This window comes from Salvelinus alpinus, chromosome 6 (genome assembly GCF_045679555.1).
Source record: "Salvelinus alpinus chromosome 6, SLU_Salpinus.1, whole genome shotgun sequence".
Classification (NCBI taxonomy): domain Eukaryota; kingdom Metazoa; phylum Chordata; class Actinopteri; order Salmoniformes; family Salmonidae; genus Salvelinus; species Salvelinus alpinus.
Genome location: NC_092091.1, coordinates 23,335,526 through 23,357,443, shown reverse-complemented (window position 1 = coordinate 23,357,443; position 21,918 = coordinate 23,335,526). Strand labels below are relative to the sequence as shown.

The 21,918-nt window shown below is 43.0% G+C and overlaps 1 protein-coding gene across 2 annotated transcripts in view; it reads right to left on the bottom strand.

Annotated features, from left to right (window-relative positions):
* The window catches only part of LOC139578397 (long-chain-fatty-acid--CoA ligase ACSBG2-like), a 51,782-nt gene that overhangs the window by 24,821 nt on the left and 5,043 nt on the right, over positions 1 to 21,918 (bottom strand). The window contains exon 1 of one of the 2 annotated variants that reach the window (XM_071405914.1): positions 7,628 to 7,770. The exons of the other annotated variant lie outside the window; for it this stretch is intronic. Coding sequence (XP_071262015.1) covers positions 7,628 to 7,634 — 7 coding nt within the window. The 5' untranslated portion in view covers positions 7,635 to 7,770. Of the gene's footprint in view, positions 1 to 7,627; positions 7,771 to 21,918 lie in introns of those variants that run through there. 2 annotated transcript variants of the gene reach the window in all.

The window sequence follows — 21,918 nt, the reverse complement described above, 5'->3', positions numbered from 1 at the left end:
CATGACCCACACACAAATCTCAGGGACCGAGTTTCCCCAGCTGTAATTGTCTGAAGTTGTCAGGCTTCGAGAGAGTGACAAAATGAGCATTAGTCCTTCCTTAGAGCAGGGGTTCCTAAACTTTTTCACTCAGGCCCCCCAACCAGCATTGGGGAACATCCCACACCCAGTCTATTTCCATGGACACAAGCACCGTCCATGACAAACTGTTCACACCCCTCTTGTTGGTGGAGAGAAAAATGTAGCAGGTTTAAAGCACATTTCCTGCAATTCTACACATTGTCATTTGGTGCAGCGAATTTTGCTGAAGGCATAAAGGCTTACGGTCCTCTTTTTTTCATCCTGTGTTGCGCTGTTGGCGGTAGGTGCACTTGATTCAGAAGCTCTGCGCGCCGGTTGGCAAAGTGTTCCCATTTTTAACCATTTTATTTGTCTGAAAAGACAATTCCGCCTGCCCGGCGGACCGGAAGATCTCTGGCTAAAATCGAGTACGCCTACTGCGCTGGCCAATCGTATAGCTCAAATAACCATGCCTACCTACAGCTTCCACGACCTCGGCCACAGCAAAGTTCGATACTAGCCTACGTGAGATTTCATAACTTTTAAAACCATGACCAGAGAGACTGTCAAAGAATACAGCAAAGAGATTATGTTTTTATGAGTTCATGTCTAAGTTTAATTCAGCATTGTCAACACTATTACAAAACACGGTTCTCTGTACTTCCAATCGCGCTGCAGTTGCAATGAATGAGTAGCCAAGTGTATCGATAGCCCTGCATTTTTATTATTAGCAGCTCGTCATGTCTATTTTAATAGAGGAATATTTAACTTTCTCTGGTCATACCAACAACATTTACCCCCCCCCCCCAGAGGCAGATGCGGTGCGACTCGAGTTTCGCCATCCGGTCGAAGACTGTGTCCCCTCTCTGGTCAGCCGCACCAGAGGAAAGAGCAGGGACCGTGAGTGGCGGACCATCTCTGCTGCACTCGCTCTCCCTCTGCTGAGACTAATGCAGTCTTCAAAACAACTGGAAACCCTGAAATGTCAGACTTCCGACTTTTGAACGGTCATCCAACTCGGAAACTTGGGCATCTTTCTAGAGCTCCGACTTTCCGACCTGAAGTCCACTGACTTCATAATTTGACTTAGATTGTCAAGAGTTCAGTTATTTTGAAAGTACCATGACCATTTTAATTTATGCTCAGCTATGCCTCGAAATGTGCCACACCAACTTGTCTATTTTGTTATCAAAGCTTGAGTTTTGAAATAGAATAGGGTCCGAGAAGAACAATATTGGCAGGCCAGGCATATAGCCAATATGCTGTGATAATGTATTTGGCCTACTGCACTTACCTCATTCCTACAGAACTGTTTTAAAATCAGGTTAATGTAAAAAAAAAAAAAAAAAAAGAAGCTAAACATGACTTAAAATGCATGTGCAGTGGTTCTCTGCTTGCTTTTTGACTGCCAAAGTGATCTTAGGTCAGAAAAGGTTGGTGATCACTGCTTTAACGTATGCAATGACTGACATGACAAGAGGAAAACTGATGACACAATTTGAAATTGTACCCTTGTGCAATTTTGCACGCGCCACAGTTTGGAAACCACTGCCTTAGAATAGAACCCGCTGTAGCATGTGACTGCCAAACGGCTCACAAGGCTCCCACCACTGTGCTGCGTGTCACAGGGTCATGCTCTGGTCTCTGGATAAACATTACACACGGTCTCAGAGTCATTACACTGCTTGGAGATCACTCAGAAAAGCTAAATAGTTTATCACCAAATGCTTTTATGGACATCTTTTAAGTACGGTATTTTACAACAGTAAGTGTCGACAGAATTCAAATGGGTACTGATCCAAGAGACAGACAACAGGTGCCACTACAAAAACAGCTACTGTAGACTGAACTGTGTTTTTTTTTTTTTTTTATATACTTTCAGCCAAAACAAATGATACCCTGATGAAGACAGCTTGTCTGTCAACATTGATTATTAGGTTATGAAATTATTGCATTTGAGCTCCTTGAGTGTGCGGCTCTCCTTTTCTTTTAAGTGTTCTACTCCACTAGCCAGCACCTCGCCTAAACAGGTGTGGGTTTCTCGCCTCCAGATTAGCCAAAACAAATTAACCATGTTTACCAATTTGTAAGTCGCTCTGGATAAGAGCGTCTGCTAAATGACTTAAATGTAAAAATGTAAATGTATTCAATGTGGTCCTTTCCTAAAATCAGTAGAAGCCTCAATTAACATTTAGGCCTAATCGTGTTATGAAACCCCCTTTCAGAGATATAAAGTAATGTGAACACATGACGACAGCGGGACAGCAGAGGTTGCAGAAGATGGACTCATTTGGCTGGCTTGTTCATCCTCTGGTTATTGAAATTCAATGGCTCCATCTGTGTGAAAGAGACTCAAACAGAGCACAGTTTGGCCCCGTTGATGATCCGTTTGTTCCATTGTGGGAAGTAACGCAAGAGGGGGAGAGCTGAGCAGAGCGCACGTCCCATTTCTGTAACCAACACGGTACAGGAAACACGTCAGCGCTGTAGAACAATAACCACGTAACCCTGGCCCACTCTCCATTATCGACTCTGTCCCCTTGTTGGAGAGCCAACACCGGCTGAGGTCCTGTTTATCTAGGACTGGCTCTGTGCATTAAACACATACAAGCTGAGTACAATTAAGCAGGAGGAAAGAAAACCTCCATGGGGAGATCACAAAGCAGAAACATTCTCCTGAGCCAGGGACAGGGTGCAGCAAACCCTTAAAGCCCAGACAATTTCATAACCTGGTGTTGAGTGGTTGGTTGTACATTTTTTGAGATTGGTTTTAGTTACATTTGTACCTAAGTGATTCATGGTTTATGGGATGTAGCTCAGCAGATCGATAGATTCTACCTCCCCGTTCCCTCTGACACTGTCGTTAACCTTGACAGACTTCAGCACATTACCCATTCCTGCAGAGCCTGGCTCAGCCAAGGAGGCAAATGCCATGGAGTGAGCTCACCGCTTGCACCCGACACAACCCCTACAATAGCTGCCATTGTACTCTTTTTCCTTCCACCAGTAACAGAGCAGCTGCAGATTCCCCATGGTCACACACTCAGACACAGCTGTGGCCAGGGTTCACGTTGCATGGCTGTAATGGATTATAGTGTGGGAGTTGTGTTCTGGTCCTTCGGAGGTTGGGAGGGGGTCGACATGCCTGCATTGAGCCCTCTGTCTGGGATGAGCCCCTTTGGCTGGGTCTCCAGCCTCAATGTTATCGGCATGTGTCTGCCACAACAGGGGTGGGTGCTAGGGCTGCACAATTATCCATATTGCATGGGGATACAATATTTGAAACACCACTGTCTTTTTTAACTTTGAATGTATTGCTCAAGTTCTCGTTTGGCCACTTCTCAAATCACACATCACTCAAGCAGGCAGTTCCTCATGCTCAAGATTTACTCTGCAATACATGCGTTGACCAAACATGAACCTAAAAGCTTTCCACTTTGCTTCCACGTTTTCTATATTATACTATTCATGTGTAACTTGCTCTCTGCAAAACACTAGTTAGTTGGTCAAAGCAAGTTGTAAATGTGCATAAAAAAAATTGTATTAGCGCCTAATGCTAATTTCTAGCTGGCACTGAGATAGAAAACGTTTCCTAGCAAGGTTTGCCCTATAATACAGGCCGTTACCAGTGGTGGAGTATATCAGCATTGTTTGTGCAAATCAAATTTTATTTGTCACATACACATGGTCAGCAGATGTTAATGCGAGTGTAGCGAAATGCTTGTTCTTCTAGTTCCGACCATGCAGTAATATCTAACAAGTAATCTAACAAAATAGCTCGTTCTTGAGAAGAAAAGGCAAAGAATATTCTAAAATCTGTCTGAATGTACCCATCTACACTGCTCAAAAAAATAAAGGGAACACTTAAACAACACAATGTAACTCCAAGTCAATCACACTTCTGTGAAATCAAACTGTCCACTTAGGAAGCAACACTGATTGACAATAAATTGCACATGCTGTTGTGCAAATGGAATAGACAACAGATGGAAATTATAGGCAATTAGCAAGACACCCCCAATAAAGGAGTGGTTCTGCAGGTGGTGACCACAGACCACTTCTCAGTTCCTATGCTTCCTGGCTGATGTTTTGGTCACTTTTGAATGCTGGCGGTGCTTTCACTCTAGTGGTAGCATGAGACGGAGTCTACAACCCACACAAGTGGCTCAGGTAGTGCAGCTCATCCAGGATGGCACATCAATGCGAGCTGTGGCAAGAAGGTTTGCTGTGTCTGTCAGCGTAGTGTCCAGAGCATGGAGGCGCTACCAGGAGACAGGCCAGTACATCAGGAGACGTGGAGGAGGCCAACAACCCAGCAGCAGGACCTCTAGGCGGAGCACTGCCAGAGCCCTGCAAAATGACCTCCAGCAGGCCACAAATGTGCATGTGTCTGCTCAAACGGTCAGAAACAGACTCCATGAGGGTGGTATGATGGCCCGACGTCCACAGGTGGGGGTTGTGCTTACAGCCCAACACCGTGCAGGAAGTTTGGCATTTGCCAGAGAACACCAAGATTGGCAAATTTGCCACTGGCGCCCTGTGCTCTTCACAGATGAAAGCAGGTTCACACTGAGCACATGTGACAGACGTGACAGTCTGGAGACGCTGTGGAGAACGTTCTGCTGCCTGCAACATCCTCCAGCATGACCGGTTTGGCGGTGGGTCAGTCATGGTGTGGGGTGGCATTTCTTTGGGGTGCCGCTCAGCCCTCCATGGGCTCACCAGAGGTAGCCTGACTGCCATTAGGTACCGAGATGAGCTCCTCAGACCCCTTGTGAGACCATATGCTGGTGCGGTTGGCCCTGGGTTCCTCCTAATGCAAGACAATGCTAGACCTCATGTGGCTGGAGTGTGTCAGCAGTTCCTGCAAGAGGAAGGCATTGATGCTATGGACTGGCCCGCCTGTTCCCCAGACCTGAATCCAATTGAGCACATCTGGGACATCATGTCTCGCTCCATCCACCAACGCCACGTTCCACCACAGACTGTCCAGGAGTTGGTAGGGAGGTCATCAGGAGCTCATCAGGAGCATGCCCAGGCGTTGTAGGGAGGTCATACAGGCACGTGGAGGCCACACGCACTACTGAGCCTCATTTTGACTTGTTTTAAGGACATTACATCAAAGTTGGATCAGCCTGTAGTGTGGTTTTCCACTTTAATTTTGAGTGTGACTACAAATCCAGACCTCCATGGGTTGATAAATTTGATTTCCATTGATAATTTGTGTGATTTTGTTGTCAGCACATTCAACTATGTAAAGAAAAAAGTATTTAATAAGAATATTTCATTCATTCAGATCTAGGATGTGTTATTTTAGTGTTCCCTTTATTTTTTTGAGCAGTGTATTTAAATCCAAATCAGGGTCCCATGGGAAACACTGACCAACACTTTGGTTACTATTGTCACAACCATCTCCTCCCTTACTTTTCCATTCATCGTCATGGCAAACAAAACTGCCCACTCTATTCCAACCATAACATTTTTACTATTCCCTTTCTATGATTACGACAGTTCACTCAAGCATTGTGAACTATAATCGCAAGTAAAACCGTAATATTTGCTACAAAAATTGTGATTAAATTTTTTGCCCATATTGTGCAGTCCTACAGATCAGAAAAAGCTTGCTCACACGCCCCAACTATTTAACAAGAGAAGAGGTAGATGGCATCCTTGATCATTCTGAATGCTGCCTTTGGGATGATCCTCAGGCTGGAATGAGTGTTCCATTCCTCACCCACTCTTGTGATGTCACGTGACTTGACAAGTCTCACGCAGCAGCCCTATTAGACCAATTTATGTTCGGATGTGACGGAGCTAGTGTCACGTGCAATGATAGTTTGTTTCTCATCCCCACCAGCTGTCGACCAAGGCTGTGTATTATTTACCTTCACAATCTGAAGACCAATACAAGACCAGGGGAAAAATAAATTGAGGCACTTCCTCGTTGCATGATAGAAACCCATTTCCTTCTGTCCTGTTGATTTAGCCCTAACTAATGAAACTACACTGCTGTTAGGTGAGGTTTGTGGTCCTCAATTTGAATGGGTGGGTCACCACCCGACCCAAAAGGAGCAGTTCATTACAATGCCTGAATGATGTTGCTCAACCCTGCTGATGACCTGCCAGGGAGATTCCCTCAATGCTCACTAGGTACGGCTCAGATGGATTTAGCATTGGGCTAGGGCTGTAGAATTAATCGAAATTACATCAGAATCGCAATATTAACGTGTGCAATATCCATATCACAAAAGATCTATATTGAATGCAATATTTTGAAACGCAGTCAGTTTTCATAGTTTACTTTGTTCTCTCCTCTTGGGGCTGATTCCCCCCCCCCCCCCACACAGCCCTCCTTGCTGTTAGATTCACTATAAGTTTACATGCTGTTCTGTTAGGTCAAATGCAGTCAACAGACTGTTACAAACAATGCTGCTTTCCACTTTGCTTCTTAATATAAATCATTGTATTTATATGATTCCAACAGTTCACCCAACTGTTTATACCCATATTGCATTTCAAATCACAATATTTGGTAAAAGAGAGAAATCACAATTACATTTTTGCCCATATCGTGCAGACATACATTGCGCACAGTTTCCTCACAATAGCAAATGACTGCCTCGTTGCAGTCAATTCGGAGAGGTTTAGGTCCCAAACAGTATGTCCAGTACACAACTGCCACATGATGTCCATTCAAAAACTGATTGCAACCATAGACTGTTTGACTGATTTGAGTAGAGGCCTTTCTTGAAAAAGCCACATCAAATATATTTTCAGAAACCAGCATTAACTACAACAAATCCTCCCCAAAACTGGGCATCTCCAAAACCAAGCAGTGTTTCCCAACACACAACAAGCCCTCTCCCCACCCACACAGCACTTAAATACCCAACATTTTAGAGAATTTCAGATGCAAAGAAAGCACTTGCTACATTATTCAAATCCCTCGCCTTTCCTTCTCTCGCTCCGCCTGCCTCTCCTAGATGGCCAGCTCACCCTTCTGCCTGGACCTGTTTCCAAGGCTGCTCCAACACTGGGGGTGAATCAAGTTTCCATCAATCCATCCACCCAACTGCTGTTTCTGGCAGCAGCAGCCTAGCGAGGAGTCCCAGTAATGCTGGGGTTTCTTTCTTTCTGCCTCGCCCTACCCTGTCCTATTAGCTCTACATGTAGGGTTGGATGCTCCATCCCAGCCAGCAAGCAGGCACACATACCTGCTGACCACATGGGCTAGTGAGGTGGATGAACCAGTACCACATATCAGCCTTCATAGCTGTAGTATATAAATTGTTTTGAACTCAATAACGTAATATTAATCTACGAACTAAACCATACGAAGGACAATTCAAACTAACAGAGGGACTCAAATGTAAATACTGATGGTACACAGAAACCATCAGTCACACCTTTAAAGAGCCCAATGACGCTAGAGAAATGCCTTCCCATAAGCCAAAACCAGAAGATTATTGATATAAAGATAAAAAGCGTCAATTGACATAAGCAGTTGCCTGTCAGATTTAAGTGAAAGGGCTGAACATCTCATTCCAAATCATGTAGAAGGACTTACAGTGCATCCTAGTAGGCAAACTTCAGATTTCTTGTTTCAGTTCTGGTTGCCGGTTCTCTGGACTGCGTAAGTGTGCTTTGTATTCTGTCAGCCACTAGACACAAAATATGCTGGCCACTCAGTCTCCTCTGTAACACATCATTAATTTTCAAACTCTGAGTTTGTCCCTCCTCCAAAACCCCACCCTCTCAGCACTAGCTTCTTTCCTGCAGACATCCTTACACACTTCCCCCACTAGTATTCCAACACTACAGCCCATCTCATTGGCTGAAAGTGCTCACACCACAAGACTCGTCCCACATATAAGGTCACATCAGCCAAATGAATGCAAGGGGGAGGGGAATGGGTCTGCAGTCGGTTAAATTCCCTTTCCTCTCGCTTCTCTTGGATGATGCTGTGAGCGCCTCCCCCCCACACACACACACACACACACACACACACAATGCAGATATGACGGCGTGGGTTACTACAGGACAAGGAAGGGGGATTAATCTGGTTATCAGGCCAGGTTGCTATAGAGATCCAGCAGCTATGCTAGCTGAGCTTTGACTTTCCAGAGACTAAATGGATAATTTTTACTTGATTTATTTCACCTTTATTTAACCAGGTAGGCAAGGTTAAGAACAAGTTCTCATTTACAACTGCGACCTGGCAAAGATGAAGCAAAGCATTACGACAAAAACAACAGAGTTACAAACAAACGTACAGTCAATAACACAATAGAACAATCTATGTAGTGTGTGCAAATATAGAAGAGTAGGGAGGTAAGGCAAAAAATAGGCCATAGAGGCGAAATAATTACAATTTAGCATTAACACTGGAGTTATAGATATGCAAGTAGAGATACTGGGGTGCAAAAGAGCAAGAGGATAAATAAAAATATGGGGAGGGGGTAGTTGGGTGTGCTATTTACAGATTGGCTGTGTACAGGTACAGTGATCGGTAAGCTGCTCTAACAGCTGATGCTTAAAGTTAGAGAGGGAGATAAGTCTCCATCTTCAGTGATTTTTGCAATTCGTTCCAGTCATTGGCAGCAGAGAACTGGAAGGAAAGGCGGCCAAAGGAAGTGTTGGCTTTGGGGATGACCAGTGAAATATACCTGCTGGAGCGCGTGTTACGAGTGGGTGTTGCGATGGTGATCAGTGAGCTGAGATAAGGCAGGGCTTACCTAGCAAAAACGTATGACCTGGAGCCAGAGGGTTTGGCGATGAGTATGAAGCGAGGGCCAGCCAACGAGAGCATACAGGTCGCAGTGGTGGGTAGTATATGGGGCTTTGGTGACAAAACGGATGGCACGGTGACAGACTACATCCAGTTTGCTGAGTAGAGTGTTGAGGCTATTTTGTAGATGACGTCACTGAAGTGAAGGATCGGTAGGACAGTCAGTTTTACGAGGATGTGTTTGGCAGCATAAGTGAAGGAGTCTGTTGCGAAATAGGAAGCCGATTCTAGATTTAATTTTGGATTGGAGATGCTTAATGTGAGTCTGGAAGGAGAGTTTACAGTCTAACCAGACACCTAGGTATTTGTAGTTGTCCACATATTCTAAGTAAGAACCGTACAGAGTAGTGATGCTAGTCGGACGGGCAGCAATTGATTGAAGAGCATGCATTTAGTTGACCAGCATTTTAAGTCGGTTGGAGGCCACGGAAGGAGTGTTGGATGGCAATGAAGCTTATTTGGAGGTTTGTTAACAGTGTCCAAAAAAGGGCCAGATGTATAAAGAATGGTGTAGTCTGCGTAGAGGTGGATCAGAGAATCACCAGCAGCAAGAGCGACATCATTGATACAGTGAGGGAAAAAAGTATTTGATCCCCTGCTGATTTTGTACGTTTGCCCACTGACAAAGAAATGATCAGTCTATAATTTTAATGGTAGGTTTATTTGAACAGTGAGAGACAGAATATCAACAAAAAAATCCAGAAAAACGCATGTCAAAAATGTTATGAATTGATTTGCATTTTAATGAGGGAAATAAGTATTTGACCCCTCTGCAAAACATGACTTAGTACTTGGTGGCAAAACCCTTGTTGGCAATCACAGAGGTCAGACATTTCTTGTAGTTGGCCACCAGGTTTGCACACATCTCAGGAGGGATTTTGTCCCACTCCTCTTTGCAGATCTTCTTCAAGTCATTAAGGTTTCGAGGCTGACGTTTGGCAACTCGAACCTTCAGCTCCCTCCACAGATTTTCTATGGGATTAAGGTCTGGAGACTGGCTAGGCCAATCCAGGACCTTAATGTGCTTCTTCTTGAGCCACTCCTTTGTTGCCTTGGCCGTGTGTTTTGGGTCATTGTCATGCTGGAATACCCATCCACGACCCATTTTCAATACCCTGGCTGAGGGAAGGAGGTTTTCACCCAAGATTTGACGGTACACGGCCCCGTCCATCGTCCCTTTGATGCGGTGAAGTTGTCCTGTCCCTTTAGCAGAAAAACACCCCCAAAGCATAATGTTTCCACCTCCATGTTTGACGGTGGGGATGGTTTCTTGGGGTCATAGGCAGCATTCCTCCTCCTCCAAACACGGCAAGTTGGGTTGATGCCAAAGAACTCCATTTTGGTCTCATCTGACCACAACACGTTCACCCAGTTGTCCTCTGAATCATTCAGATGTTCATTGGCAAACTTCAGACGGGCATGTATATGTGCTTTCTTGAGCAGGGGGACCTTGCGGGCGCTGCAGGATTTCAGTCCTTCACGGCATAGTGTGTTACCAATTGTTTTCTTGATGACTATGGTCCCAGCTGCCTTGAGATCATTGACAAGATCCTCCTGTGTAGTTCTGGGCTGATTCCTCACCGTTCTCATGATCATTGCAACTCCACGAGGTGAGATCTTGCATGGAGCCCCAGGCTGAGGGAGATTGACAGTTCTTTTGTGTTTCTTCCATTTGCGAATAATCACAGAAACTGTTGTCACCTTCTCACCAAGCTGCTTGGCGATGGTCTTGTAGCCCATTCCAGCCTTGTGTAGGTCTACAATCTTGTCCCTGACATCCTTGGAGAGCTCTTTGGTCTTGGCCATGGTGGAGAGTTTGGAATCTGATTGATTGATTGCTTCTGTGGACAGGTATCTTTTATACAGGTAAGAAACTGAGATTAGGAGCACTCCCTTTAAGAGTGTGCTCCTAATCTCCGTTCGTTACCTGTATGAAAGACACCTGGGAGCCAGAAATCTTTTTGATTGAGAAGGGGTCAAATACTTATTTCCCTCATTAAAATGCAAATCAATTTATAACATTTTTGACATGCATTTTTCTGGATATTTTTGTTGTTATTCTGTCTCTCACTGTTCAAATAAACCTACCATTAAAATTATAGACTGATAATTTCTTTGTCAGTGGGCAAACGTACAAAATCAGCAGGGGATCAAATACTTTTTTCCCCTCACTGTATATACAGAGAAAAGAGTCAGAGAATTGAACCCCGTGGGACCCCCATAGAGACTGCCAGAGGTCCGGACAACAGGCCCTCCGATTTAACACACTGAACTCTAAGAAGTAGTTGGTGACCAAATAACATTGCCAGGAGGACATCCTTATCCTGCTGACCTAAACTCAGCAAAAAAAGAAAAACATTCCTTTTTCAGGACCCCGTCTTTCAAAGATAATTCGTAAAAATCAATAGAACTTCACAGATCTCTATTGCAAAGGGTTTAAACACTGCTTCCCATGCTTGTTCAATGAACCATAAACAATTAATATACATGTGGAATGGTTGCTAAGACACTAACAGCTGTTGGCAATTAAGGCCACAGTTATGAAAACTTAGGACACTAAAGATGCCGTTCTACTGATGCTGAAAAACACCAAAAGAAAGTTGCCCAGGGTCCCTGCTCATCTGCATGAATGTGCCTAAGGCATGCTGCAAGGACGCATGAGGACTGCAGATGTGGCCAGGGAAATAAACTGCAATGTCCGTACTGTGAGACGCCTAAGACAGCGCTACAGGGAGACAGGACGGACAGCTGATCGTCCTCGCAGTGGCAGACCACGTATAATAACACCTGCCCAGGATCGGTACATCTGAACATCACACCTGCGGGACAGGTACGGGATGGCAACAACAACTACCAGAGTTACACCAGGAATGCACAATCCCTCCATCAGTGCTCAGACTGTCTGCAATAGGCTGAGAGAGGTTGGACTGAGGGCTTGTAGGCCTGTTGTCTGGTGAGGACCTGCCTTACATCTCCGGCAACAACGTCGCCTATGGGTACAAACTCACCGTCACTGGACCAGACAGGACTGGCAAAAAGTGCTCTTCACTGACGAGTTGCGGTTGTGTCTCACCAGGGGTGATGGTCGGATTCGTGTTTATCGTCGAAGAAATGAGCATTACACCAAGGCCTGTACTCTGGGGGGGGATCGATTTGGAGGTAGAGGGTCCGTCATGGTCTGGGGCGGTGTGTCACAGCATCATCGGATTGAGCTTGTTGTCATTGCAGGAAATCAACGCTGTGCGTTACAGGGAAGACATCCTCCTCCCTCATGTGGTACCCTTCCTGCAGGCTCATCCTAACATGACCCTCCAGCATGACAATGCCACAAGCCATACTGCTAGTTCTGTTTGTGATTTCCTGCAAGACAGGAATGTCAGTGTTCTTCCATGGCCAGCGAAGAGCCCAGATCTCAATCCCATTGAGCAAGTCTGGGACCAGTTGGATAGGAGGGTGAGGGCTAGGGCCATTCCCCCCAGAAATGTCCGGGAACTTGCAGGTGCCTTGATGGAAGAGTGGGGTAACATCTCACAGCAAGAAAGGGCAAATATAGTGCAGTCCATGAGGAGATGCACTGCAGTGCTTAATGCAGCTGGTGGCCACACCAGATACTGACTGTTACTTTTGATTTTGACCCCCCCTTTGTTCAGGGGACACATTATTCAATTTCTGTTAGTCACATGTCTGTGGAACTTGTTCAGTTTATTTCTCAGTTGTTGAATCTTGTTATGTTCATACAAATATTTTTACTTGTTAGGTTTGCTGAAAATAAACGCAGTTGACAGTGAGAGGACATTTCTTTTTTTGATGAGTTTAGTTACTGTTGCTTCATCAAATAATTAACCAGAACTACTGGCGCCTTTGGTCTTTCATCAGTTACATATACTTTTATAGGAGTTTATATTGCTTGTAGTAAAAAAAAAAAATCCACCCACTAATAACTAATTCGCCACAAAAAAAAACTAATGTTTAAGGCCCAATACACTAGAATGAGTCTCAGGAGTGAATTCACTCAAATTTAACAGAATAGGTGCAAACAAAAAAATAATTACAGGAGAATTAGACAATTTTGTCATCACTGCTGCAGGTGAAGAGTTAGGTCAGACAGACGGTTAATAACAGACAAATTTATGTCAAACCGTTCGTCCCCTCAAAGTTAATACAAACTTTTGACGGTAAAAAGTCAGGAGAGTTTCATACATAAAACTAAGAACAAAACTATGGAGGCTCTCCATTGTTAACGTATGAACACCATTGAAAAAACATTGGCCTACTCGTTTTTGAAGGATACAAAATCTGTCTGTACGGCCCCTTACAAATCTTCTAGACTAGGGGTGTGCCGAGTACTCGGGCAAAACCAGCATCGTAATGGATATGATTAAATACGATTATGACCAGTATTTTTTGTAATGATCTGTGATGGGAAAACAGTAATCCGCATCTTTCACTCAGTGTGAAGAGCTATTGGCTAGTTATTCTGTCTGTAAAGGAATGGGCGGGGTATTGTTTGAGCCTGCTACAACAAATTGCATTAAAACGAGCCGCTCTTCCTCTGTGGCGCGTCTCTAAGTCTCCCCTTCTCCAAACATTGTGTAGGAATCCGAATCTGTAGCTAGTCATTGTTGTTCAATCTAGTTATTTCCTGTCGACTTTGCTGAAGCCATATTCTTGTATTTATCTGTCTACTTCGCGTAGTTTAGTAAGCCTACTTTGTCGGTCCTTATTATTCCATTGCTAATGATGTCTGTCGTTATGTCGCGATCCAAGCCCATGCTTGCTATTATTTATTCTCACCCAGGCACGTTTACAGAGCAACACATCAGAGAATAAAAATGACAAAATATAGATTGTACAGATGTGACATATCAGGAGAGAAAAGTTTTGCTCCTCTTAAAAGTTAAACAATATATGGAGCAAGCGAATTAGCCTAACTTCATCTAAATCTGTGTCTGGAATAAATGCATTCAGGCATTAGGCTATTTATTTGCATAATTTGTTAATAATTGAATAGGAAAGTAAATCGTGTGTATTTTCATCTGTTGGGGTCGTTTAGGAACATAACGATGTGCTCTGAGATGCACTCAGTGAGAGCAGTATTGCACACTATACTGAGTTATGATGGTTAGAATTAAAGACCTGTTGAGTTAACTGTTCGTTAAGCACCCCTGTTCCATCGAGGAGGGATCTCAGAACTGTAATGTACATTCTGCTTTCAACTGACTTATCTGAAATAATCTAGAGCAGGGGTAATCAACTCTTACCCCACGAGGTCCGGAGCCTGCTGGTTTTCTGTTCTACCTGATAATTAACTGCACCCACCTGGTGTCCCAGGTTGAAATCAGTCCCTGGAGGGAAGCAGTGGAACTGATTTCAATGTCCAGAGTTGAGTGTGAGGGGTCTAGGTAGGGGTATGCCGATCTCGTCATACTCGTAATCATATCCATTTTATCACACTTGATATTCGTAATCGGATTTACTCGTGATCGGAAGTGCCCTTTTTTTAAAATGCCGGTAAAGCCTATAGCTAGTGATAGGACGATTGATACCGAAGCTCCGTTACGGTCTTCAAAGCACTACTGATCCGATACAATGTAATGATGCTCGTTTCAAAGTAACATTATCGCGTGATCAATGACGTCTGAAGCTTTGCTTGATCACCGTGCATTTTCAAACTGCTTGTTGAGAAATACGAGATCGCACTGATTTCGAGGTAGTACCGGGGGTGCCATCTTTGATTCCAAGTTGTTTTCAAACACTGACCTCTACTGGACACCGTACTTAGAAATCTAGTTAGGATTTTTTGTTAAATAGTGCACTTGAACTGTAGCGCAGCAGGTAAGATTGGGGGACCATAGAACACTCAAACAGGGTATGGGGTCAAATCCCAGGGAAGGCACCATTTAAAAAATATTTTATGTGAAATCTAACTTCCTGCACATTGTTGTTCAAATAATTGGTTTTATTTAGTAGAATATAAGCTCGTCTTAAGCATCCTAAATGCCATAGATTTCGTTTTTCAAAAATAGTAAACTTGAAGGCAAAAAAAGGGAAGCACAATGTAAGATGCAAACCTGTTATTGTAAAGCCTTCTTCACACTGCAGTTAATGCTCAAAGCAGTTTTGTTTTTCAAATCTGTTTTGGACTACTGAATGTCACTCAGAAGTTATGTAGCAAGCTAAGGTGACAATGCCTGCCATGGACGTTTCCCAGTTGCTTTGAATGTTCAAACTCATTAGGGTAAGAACGTCTTATTCTTTGAGGCTTTAAGTGATCCAACTTTCAAAACACGTCATTTTTGGCTAAACAGCAGTCAACTAGCTAGCTGCTTAGCTCTCTAGCATATTCACTAATTTGACAACAACAAGTTAGTTAGCTACCACATGTTCTTTTCAAACTGTCAGAGTAGCTAGCAAGCAACAAGATATGCTAAATAAGTCTGAAAACCACTCGGGGCAAATAAATCAGACAAGTCACATGACCAGGAATGAGATTTGTATCTGACTTCAAACCACCTACGAAGGTAGTTTGAAATGTGGCTTGAAATATCCTATTCCATGTGATTTTTGGCTGTTCAGACTGCAGGAAAAATAATAGATTCAAATTGCATATGCAAATAAATAGGATGAGCCACTTCAAACTGCCAATGTGAACAAGGCTTAACTGATTGTAGGCTACTAAGGCCTGCGACTAACCACTGTGCCATGGAGTTTGATGAATATTGTGGTGGGTGGGGTGGGCAGGGCACTTTTGAACATCTAGCCTCTGCCGGATGTTCCAGTTTTCAGGGGAAATGGAAAGAGCCTGTGACAACTTCCACTTTTGGACGTTATCAAGTCGACACTCCATCTGAAATCTACATTAACTGGATTGGTTGAGCAGTGTAGAAGATAAACTTCCAACTGTTTTCTCATCAAGACCAGTATGTAAGAGATCTAGTTTTAGACGTTTCTTTTATGCCTGCTACGTTAGGTTCGTTAACATCAAACACATTTATTGCTGACGCGCAGATGTCACTAATGGGCATTGAGTTAAGCTCAGAGTAATGAACTGTTTTTTTGGCTAAATTTGCTGCAAGCCTCAAAGGCTTCACTAATCATAACCAAAGTTCGTCCTATTAACCACTGGTTGACAAAAGTTCCAAATAGTTTGCAAATGCCAAAGCCATCGTTTTACCCAAGGGGCAAGCTGGTCACTGTCAAATATATAGCTTACATAGACTTACTGTGCACTTCACATTTTCACCCTGTCCACTCTCGCATACCTTTACTTCTGCCGTTCAGTTACCTATTTCTAACATCACAACAGTCTCATCTATGAACAAGCATACACACAACCAACACTGCTTTATTCAATAGCATACAAAAGCCTGCCAAGAAAACAGCCCAGTTGACATCTTCAGATCTAACCTCGTCCCTAGGCTCAATTGTAGAGCCCAATAAAATCCTTGATGCGAAGAACGCAGACGGTTCACGGAATCCAGACATTAAAATGGAATTCAACAATAAATGGAATTGAACTCAGCAGAAATCAGCTAAACGCATTTGTCATGTGAGGATCCGAATGGGTCAGATCAGCTTGGCAATGGATGACAGTAACCAGACCTTCTCTCACCGACAGAAGAGGGGAGGGAACTGTGTCAGTTTGACAGCTCATACCCTGTCATAAATTAACAGAGAGGAGATCCTGAGAGGTCTCAGGATCAACCAAAGGAATGGCTTTGTTAACCTCTCTGGGGTAGGTGGGACGCAATCGTCCCACCTGGCCAATAGCCAGGGAAAATACAGAGCGCCATATTCAAATAAAATGATATAAAAATCAAACTTTCATTAAATCACACATGTAAGATACCAAATTAAAGCTACACTCGTTGTGAATCCAGCCAACATGTCAGATTTCAAAAAGGCTTTTCGGCAAAAGCATAAGATGCTATTATCTGATGATAGCACAACAGTAAACAAAGAGAGTAGCATATTTCAACACTGCATGCACGACACAAAACGCAGAAATAAAAATAGAACTCATGCCTTACCTTTGACGAACTTCTTTTGTTGGCACTCCAATATGTCCCATAAACATCACAAATGGTCCTTTTGTTCGATTAATTCCGTCGATATATATCCAAAATGTCAATTTATTTGGCGCGTTTCATCCAGAAAAACACAGTTTCCAACTTGCGCAACGTCACTACAAAATATCTCAAAAGTTACATGTAAACTTTACCAAAACATTTCAAACTACTTTTGTAACACAACGTTAGGTATTTTTAAACGTTAATAATCGATCAAATTGAAGACGGGATGATCTGTGTTCAATACAAAAAGAAAACAAACTGACGCAACTTTTCTGGTAATGTGCCTCAAACAATTTACTTCAAGTAACTCTCATTTAAGATGGCCATACTTCTTCATTACACAAAGGAAAAACCTCAACCAATTTCCAAAGACTGGTGACATCCAGTGGAAGCGGTAGGAACTGCAAACAAGTTCCTTAGAAATCTGGTGTCCCTATGAAAACTCATTGAAAAGACAGTGACCTCAAAAAATAAAAAGTTCTGAATGGTTTGTCCTCTGGGTTTTGCCTGCTACATAAGTTCTGTTATACTCACAGACATGATTCAAACAGTTTTAGAAACTTCTGAGTGTTTTCTATCCAAATCTACTAATAATATGCATATCTTATATTCTGGGGATGAGTAGCAGGCAGTTGAATTTGGGCATGCTATTTATCCAAAAGTGAAAATGCTTCCTCCTACCCCGAAGAAGTTAACAGGCTTTTCCCACCAAAACTCTAACACGTTCAACAAGTGAATACTGGAACAATATTTCTAACATAATATTAATGTTGGGAATGGTCGGAGAAAACTAATGTCATATTGGTTTTTATTTTGTGATGTCATTAAAAAGGTTAAAGGAAATACTGTAACTTGGAAAGTATATCCCCTTTATCTGTCAAGCTTCCACCCTTAACGTTGTATATGAAATATGATGAAAGTATTTCTTGAGATAGGAATGATTTTAGGAGCCATAAATTCTCTTGTCTTCTACAAACTGTGCAAAGTAATTAGCCACGCCCCGATTGAGGTTAGAGAGCATGTCAGCCTGATGGAACCGCCCATTTCGAAAGAGAGCATAAAATAGGTTAAGAATTAACATTAGACCAGAAAAGAGTGGAGTGTAGCTACACGTTCGAAATGGTTGGAACTTTGAACCTCAACATGAGGTGAAGAAAAATAAAACTCACCTCCCAGACCAAAACATCGCCAGGCTGCAGCTGCGCATGTAAAGTGGTTTAAACTCTGACTATCAACAGGAGGTGGAGAGGAGTAAACTCCCCTCTCTGACAATTACTGGTACGGCTGATTAGCTGTCCTAAGCCAAATATCTAGAAAAGCACATTTTAGTGGGACCATCCTACTACTCTTCAAATCCTCCTACTGTACTACTCTTCTCAAATCACCATAGTATGCTACTCTCAGAGGGAACCATCGACACGGCTGGCTAGCTTATCTTCCAAGGAGAATCTTCCAGAGTGAACAACAGTAGAAGATGGGAAAGGGGAGACCCCGTTCTGACAATCAGAGAGCCATACAAGCATGCTGCTGAAAGGCCAACAACATTCCTAAGGAGGGCTGGTTCCGACAGAGACAAAGGGCGAACAAAGGCACTCGCATGTAAATACATTCATGATTTCTTATTCCAAACGGGCGGCGGTTCGTGTGTAAAGTATACGATTACTGTGAGAAGTGTCTAAAATGTATCAACGATAAGTGTCTTTTTCTCACTCCATGTCATTGTGTAACAAGCTGCCATGTGGTCAGTCCACTAGGGACCTTTTTCTCATGCATTAAGTGTGTTTATTCTGTGTCATTATTTAGTTAGCTAGTAAATAAATAAACCCATTTGTGTAGTACTGAATCATAAGGCTGGGGTTTTTGCAGATCCAAGAAGGTTACGACTGTTCAGAATGATGATATAAGAGGTTATGATTAATATCTTGACTGTTTTATGGATGTAATAGGTAAAGACCTTTAGAGTTTAAGTCGGGCGATGGTAACTCTAAAACAACCACTCATGGTGCCACAAATCCTAATGAGTTAATTGTTACATGATAAAAAAAAATATATATATAATAAAAAAATAAAAACAGGTAACAATTAAACATAGCTGATTTAATAAATAACAATCAGATTAATGAAAGTAAATTCACGATATATTGAACTTTAGAAAATGCAGTAATTTGCCTAAGTTAAAAAGACAAGAACAAAACACAAAAGTGATTAGTATTTTCCTGCAACTTTTTGAGCACAGGTATCCCCGTGTGTGTGTGTGTGTGTGTGTGTGTGTGTGTGTGTGTGTGTGTGTGTGTGTGTGTGTGTGTGGTGCGTGAGTGTATGTCTAGACTTTGGGTAGCTATTAGCAATGAGGCTAATGACAACAGTCTTCTGGTAGAGATACAAAGGCTTTCCAAAAACTCTTCTGAATGAAATGTTAACTACAAAGTAGCCTATGCCTACCTGGCAGAATGATATCATGATTATTGGCATCAATCCAGTGGCCATTTGTTTTGCAAACTCTGCAATCACATGAGCGCTACAGAAACGTTGCTAACCAAACAACACATTTTATAGGGCCCTACAATTGCTACTACATATAGAGCCTGGTAATACTGCAACAAAGTGGGACTTGAAAGGGGCGCTGCTTAAAACAGACGGGAGAGGGAGTGGGATGAAAATCGTTAATCAAAATAAATGTTTTCACATTGACCATATTTTTGCGAAGGCCAATTGATTTGGAGTTAGTGCATATAAAGTTTGTGAAATCTATTTCTAAGACACAAACTTTCCGATTTTCCGTACTCAATTGTGCTGCTCCCGCCTTGAAGTCCACAGTGTTGGGAGGGGGGGGGGGGGGGTTCTAAGGGGTTGTTAGATGGCGATGACAGGGATCAGCCAATTAAAATCTGCGGTCGTTTCATCTGCCCCCGCCATAGCCTCCATTCAAGTCCCTTTCTGAGGCGCTGTAAAACCAGATGGGTTTGACAGAGATCTCGTCCACCGGCCAGATGCATTCTTCCATCACATGTGAAGTGCACTCTTCCATCACATGTTCAGCTGATTCTCAAGATCTTGCACACTAATGAGATGCTACATGCTTTCTGGTAAGTTGATTACAATACTGGGTGGGGTGAATATATTTTATAAATGACATACATTATCTTTTGTTAAGTAGTAAATAGTAGCCTACAGCAAAATGTGTTTAAATCATTTCCAACTTGTTAACAATTTCTGCTAGTTAGTTTTTGCTACAATGTGGGTTTTAGCTTGCTTGAGCCTGCTAAATGAGGAGTGTTAAATTCACCCATTTCCATACATGTTTCATTTTAAAACATTTCTTACAAAAAGGAGTTGTTTAATCTAACTGCTTAACTATTTATCTGTACATGGAATTCTATTTGAGGGTTTTTTAATAAAAAAAATTCACTCATCTTTACAGGAAAATGACACGTGCACTAACTGATGTGTGGAGACATTTCACTGCAGCTAATGTAGAAGGAAAAGCTGTGTACATTTGCAAATACTGTGAAGAATGCAACAAAGATGGAGAATCATCAGGCCAAGTGCATAAAGTTCCCTCAGCGCTCACAACAAGCAACCTCTGACAAAAGTCCCTCTACTTCTATTCGAGGTGAAAATTATGAATCAGACACCTTATCGATAACAACAGCTCATGGTCCTCCTTGAATCAGAAGTTGTTTTTGACTCAATGGAGGAAAGTAGTCAGAGAAATGCTGATGAATGTCATGCAAGAGCTGTGTATGCAACCTGTTCACCTCTGATGCTCACAGGCAATGTGTATTGGAAGAGATTTCTGAACGTTCTTCACCTAGCATACACCCCTCCAACCAGACATGCGTTATCTACTAATTTGCTGGATGCAGAGTTCAACAGAGTTCAAGTGAAGGTCAAGCAAATCATAGAGAAAGCAGACTATTGCAATCATCTCTGATGGGTGGTCGAATGTTCGTGGGCAAGGAATAATTAACTACATAATCTCCACCCCTCAACCAGTATTCTACAAGAGAACAGACACAGCGGTCTATACATTGCAGATGAGCTGAAGGCAGTCATCATTGACCTTGGACCACAGAAGGTATTTGCACTGGTGACAGAATGCTGCCTGGTCATGAAGGCTGCTTGGTCATGTCACACCCATTGGCTGTGCTGCTCATGCATTGAATCTGCTCCTCAAGGACATCATGGCACTGAAAACAATGGATACACTCTACAAGAGAGCCAAGGAAATGGTTAGGTACGTGAAGGGTCATCAAGTTATCAGAAATCTACCTCACCAAGCAAAGTGAGAAGAAGAATAAGCGCACCACATTGAAGCTGCCCAGCATTGTCATGTTTGACAGTCTCCTGGAAGGGAAGGAGTCTCTCCAAGAAATGGCCATATCCCAGTCTGCTGATATGGACAGCCCTATCAAGAGGATCCTCCTGGATGATGCATTTTGAGAGAGGTAAGCAGCCTGAAACTCCTGAAACCTATAGCAGTTGCCATTGCACGGATTGAGGAAGACAATGCCATCCTGTCTGATGTTCAGACTCTATTTGCAGATGTAAGAGAAGAAATCCCTACTGCCCTGCCCACTTCACTGTTGCTCCAAGCAGAGGAAACTGCAGTTCTGAAATACATCAAAAAGCGTGAAGACTTCTGCCTGAAGCCCATACACACCGCAGCATACATGTTGGACCCCAAGTATGCTGGCAAGATAATCCTTTCTGATAATCCTTTCTTTCTCAACAAGGCCTATGGTGTCATCACCACCGTGTCTCGCCACCTTGGCCCGGATGAGGGCATGGTTCTTGGCAGTCTTCGAAGGTACACCTCCATGCAAGGGCTTTGGGATGGAGATGCAGTATGGCAGTCGTACCAACATATCTCATCAGCCACCTGGTGGAGCTGAGGCTCTTTCCCCTGTTGCCTCCATCCTCCTCCAAATCCCAACAACATCAGCCGCCTCAGAGCGCAACTGGTCCTTGTTTGGGAACACACACACCAAAGCACGC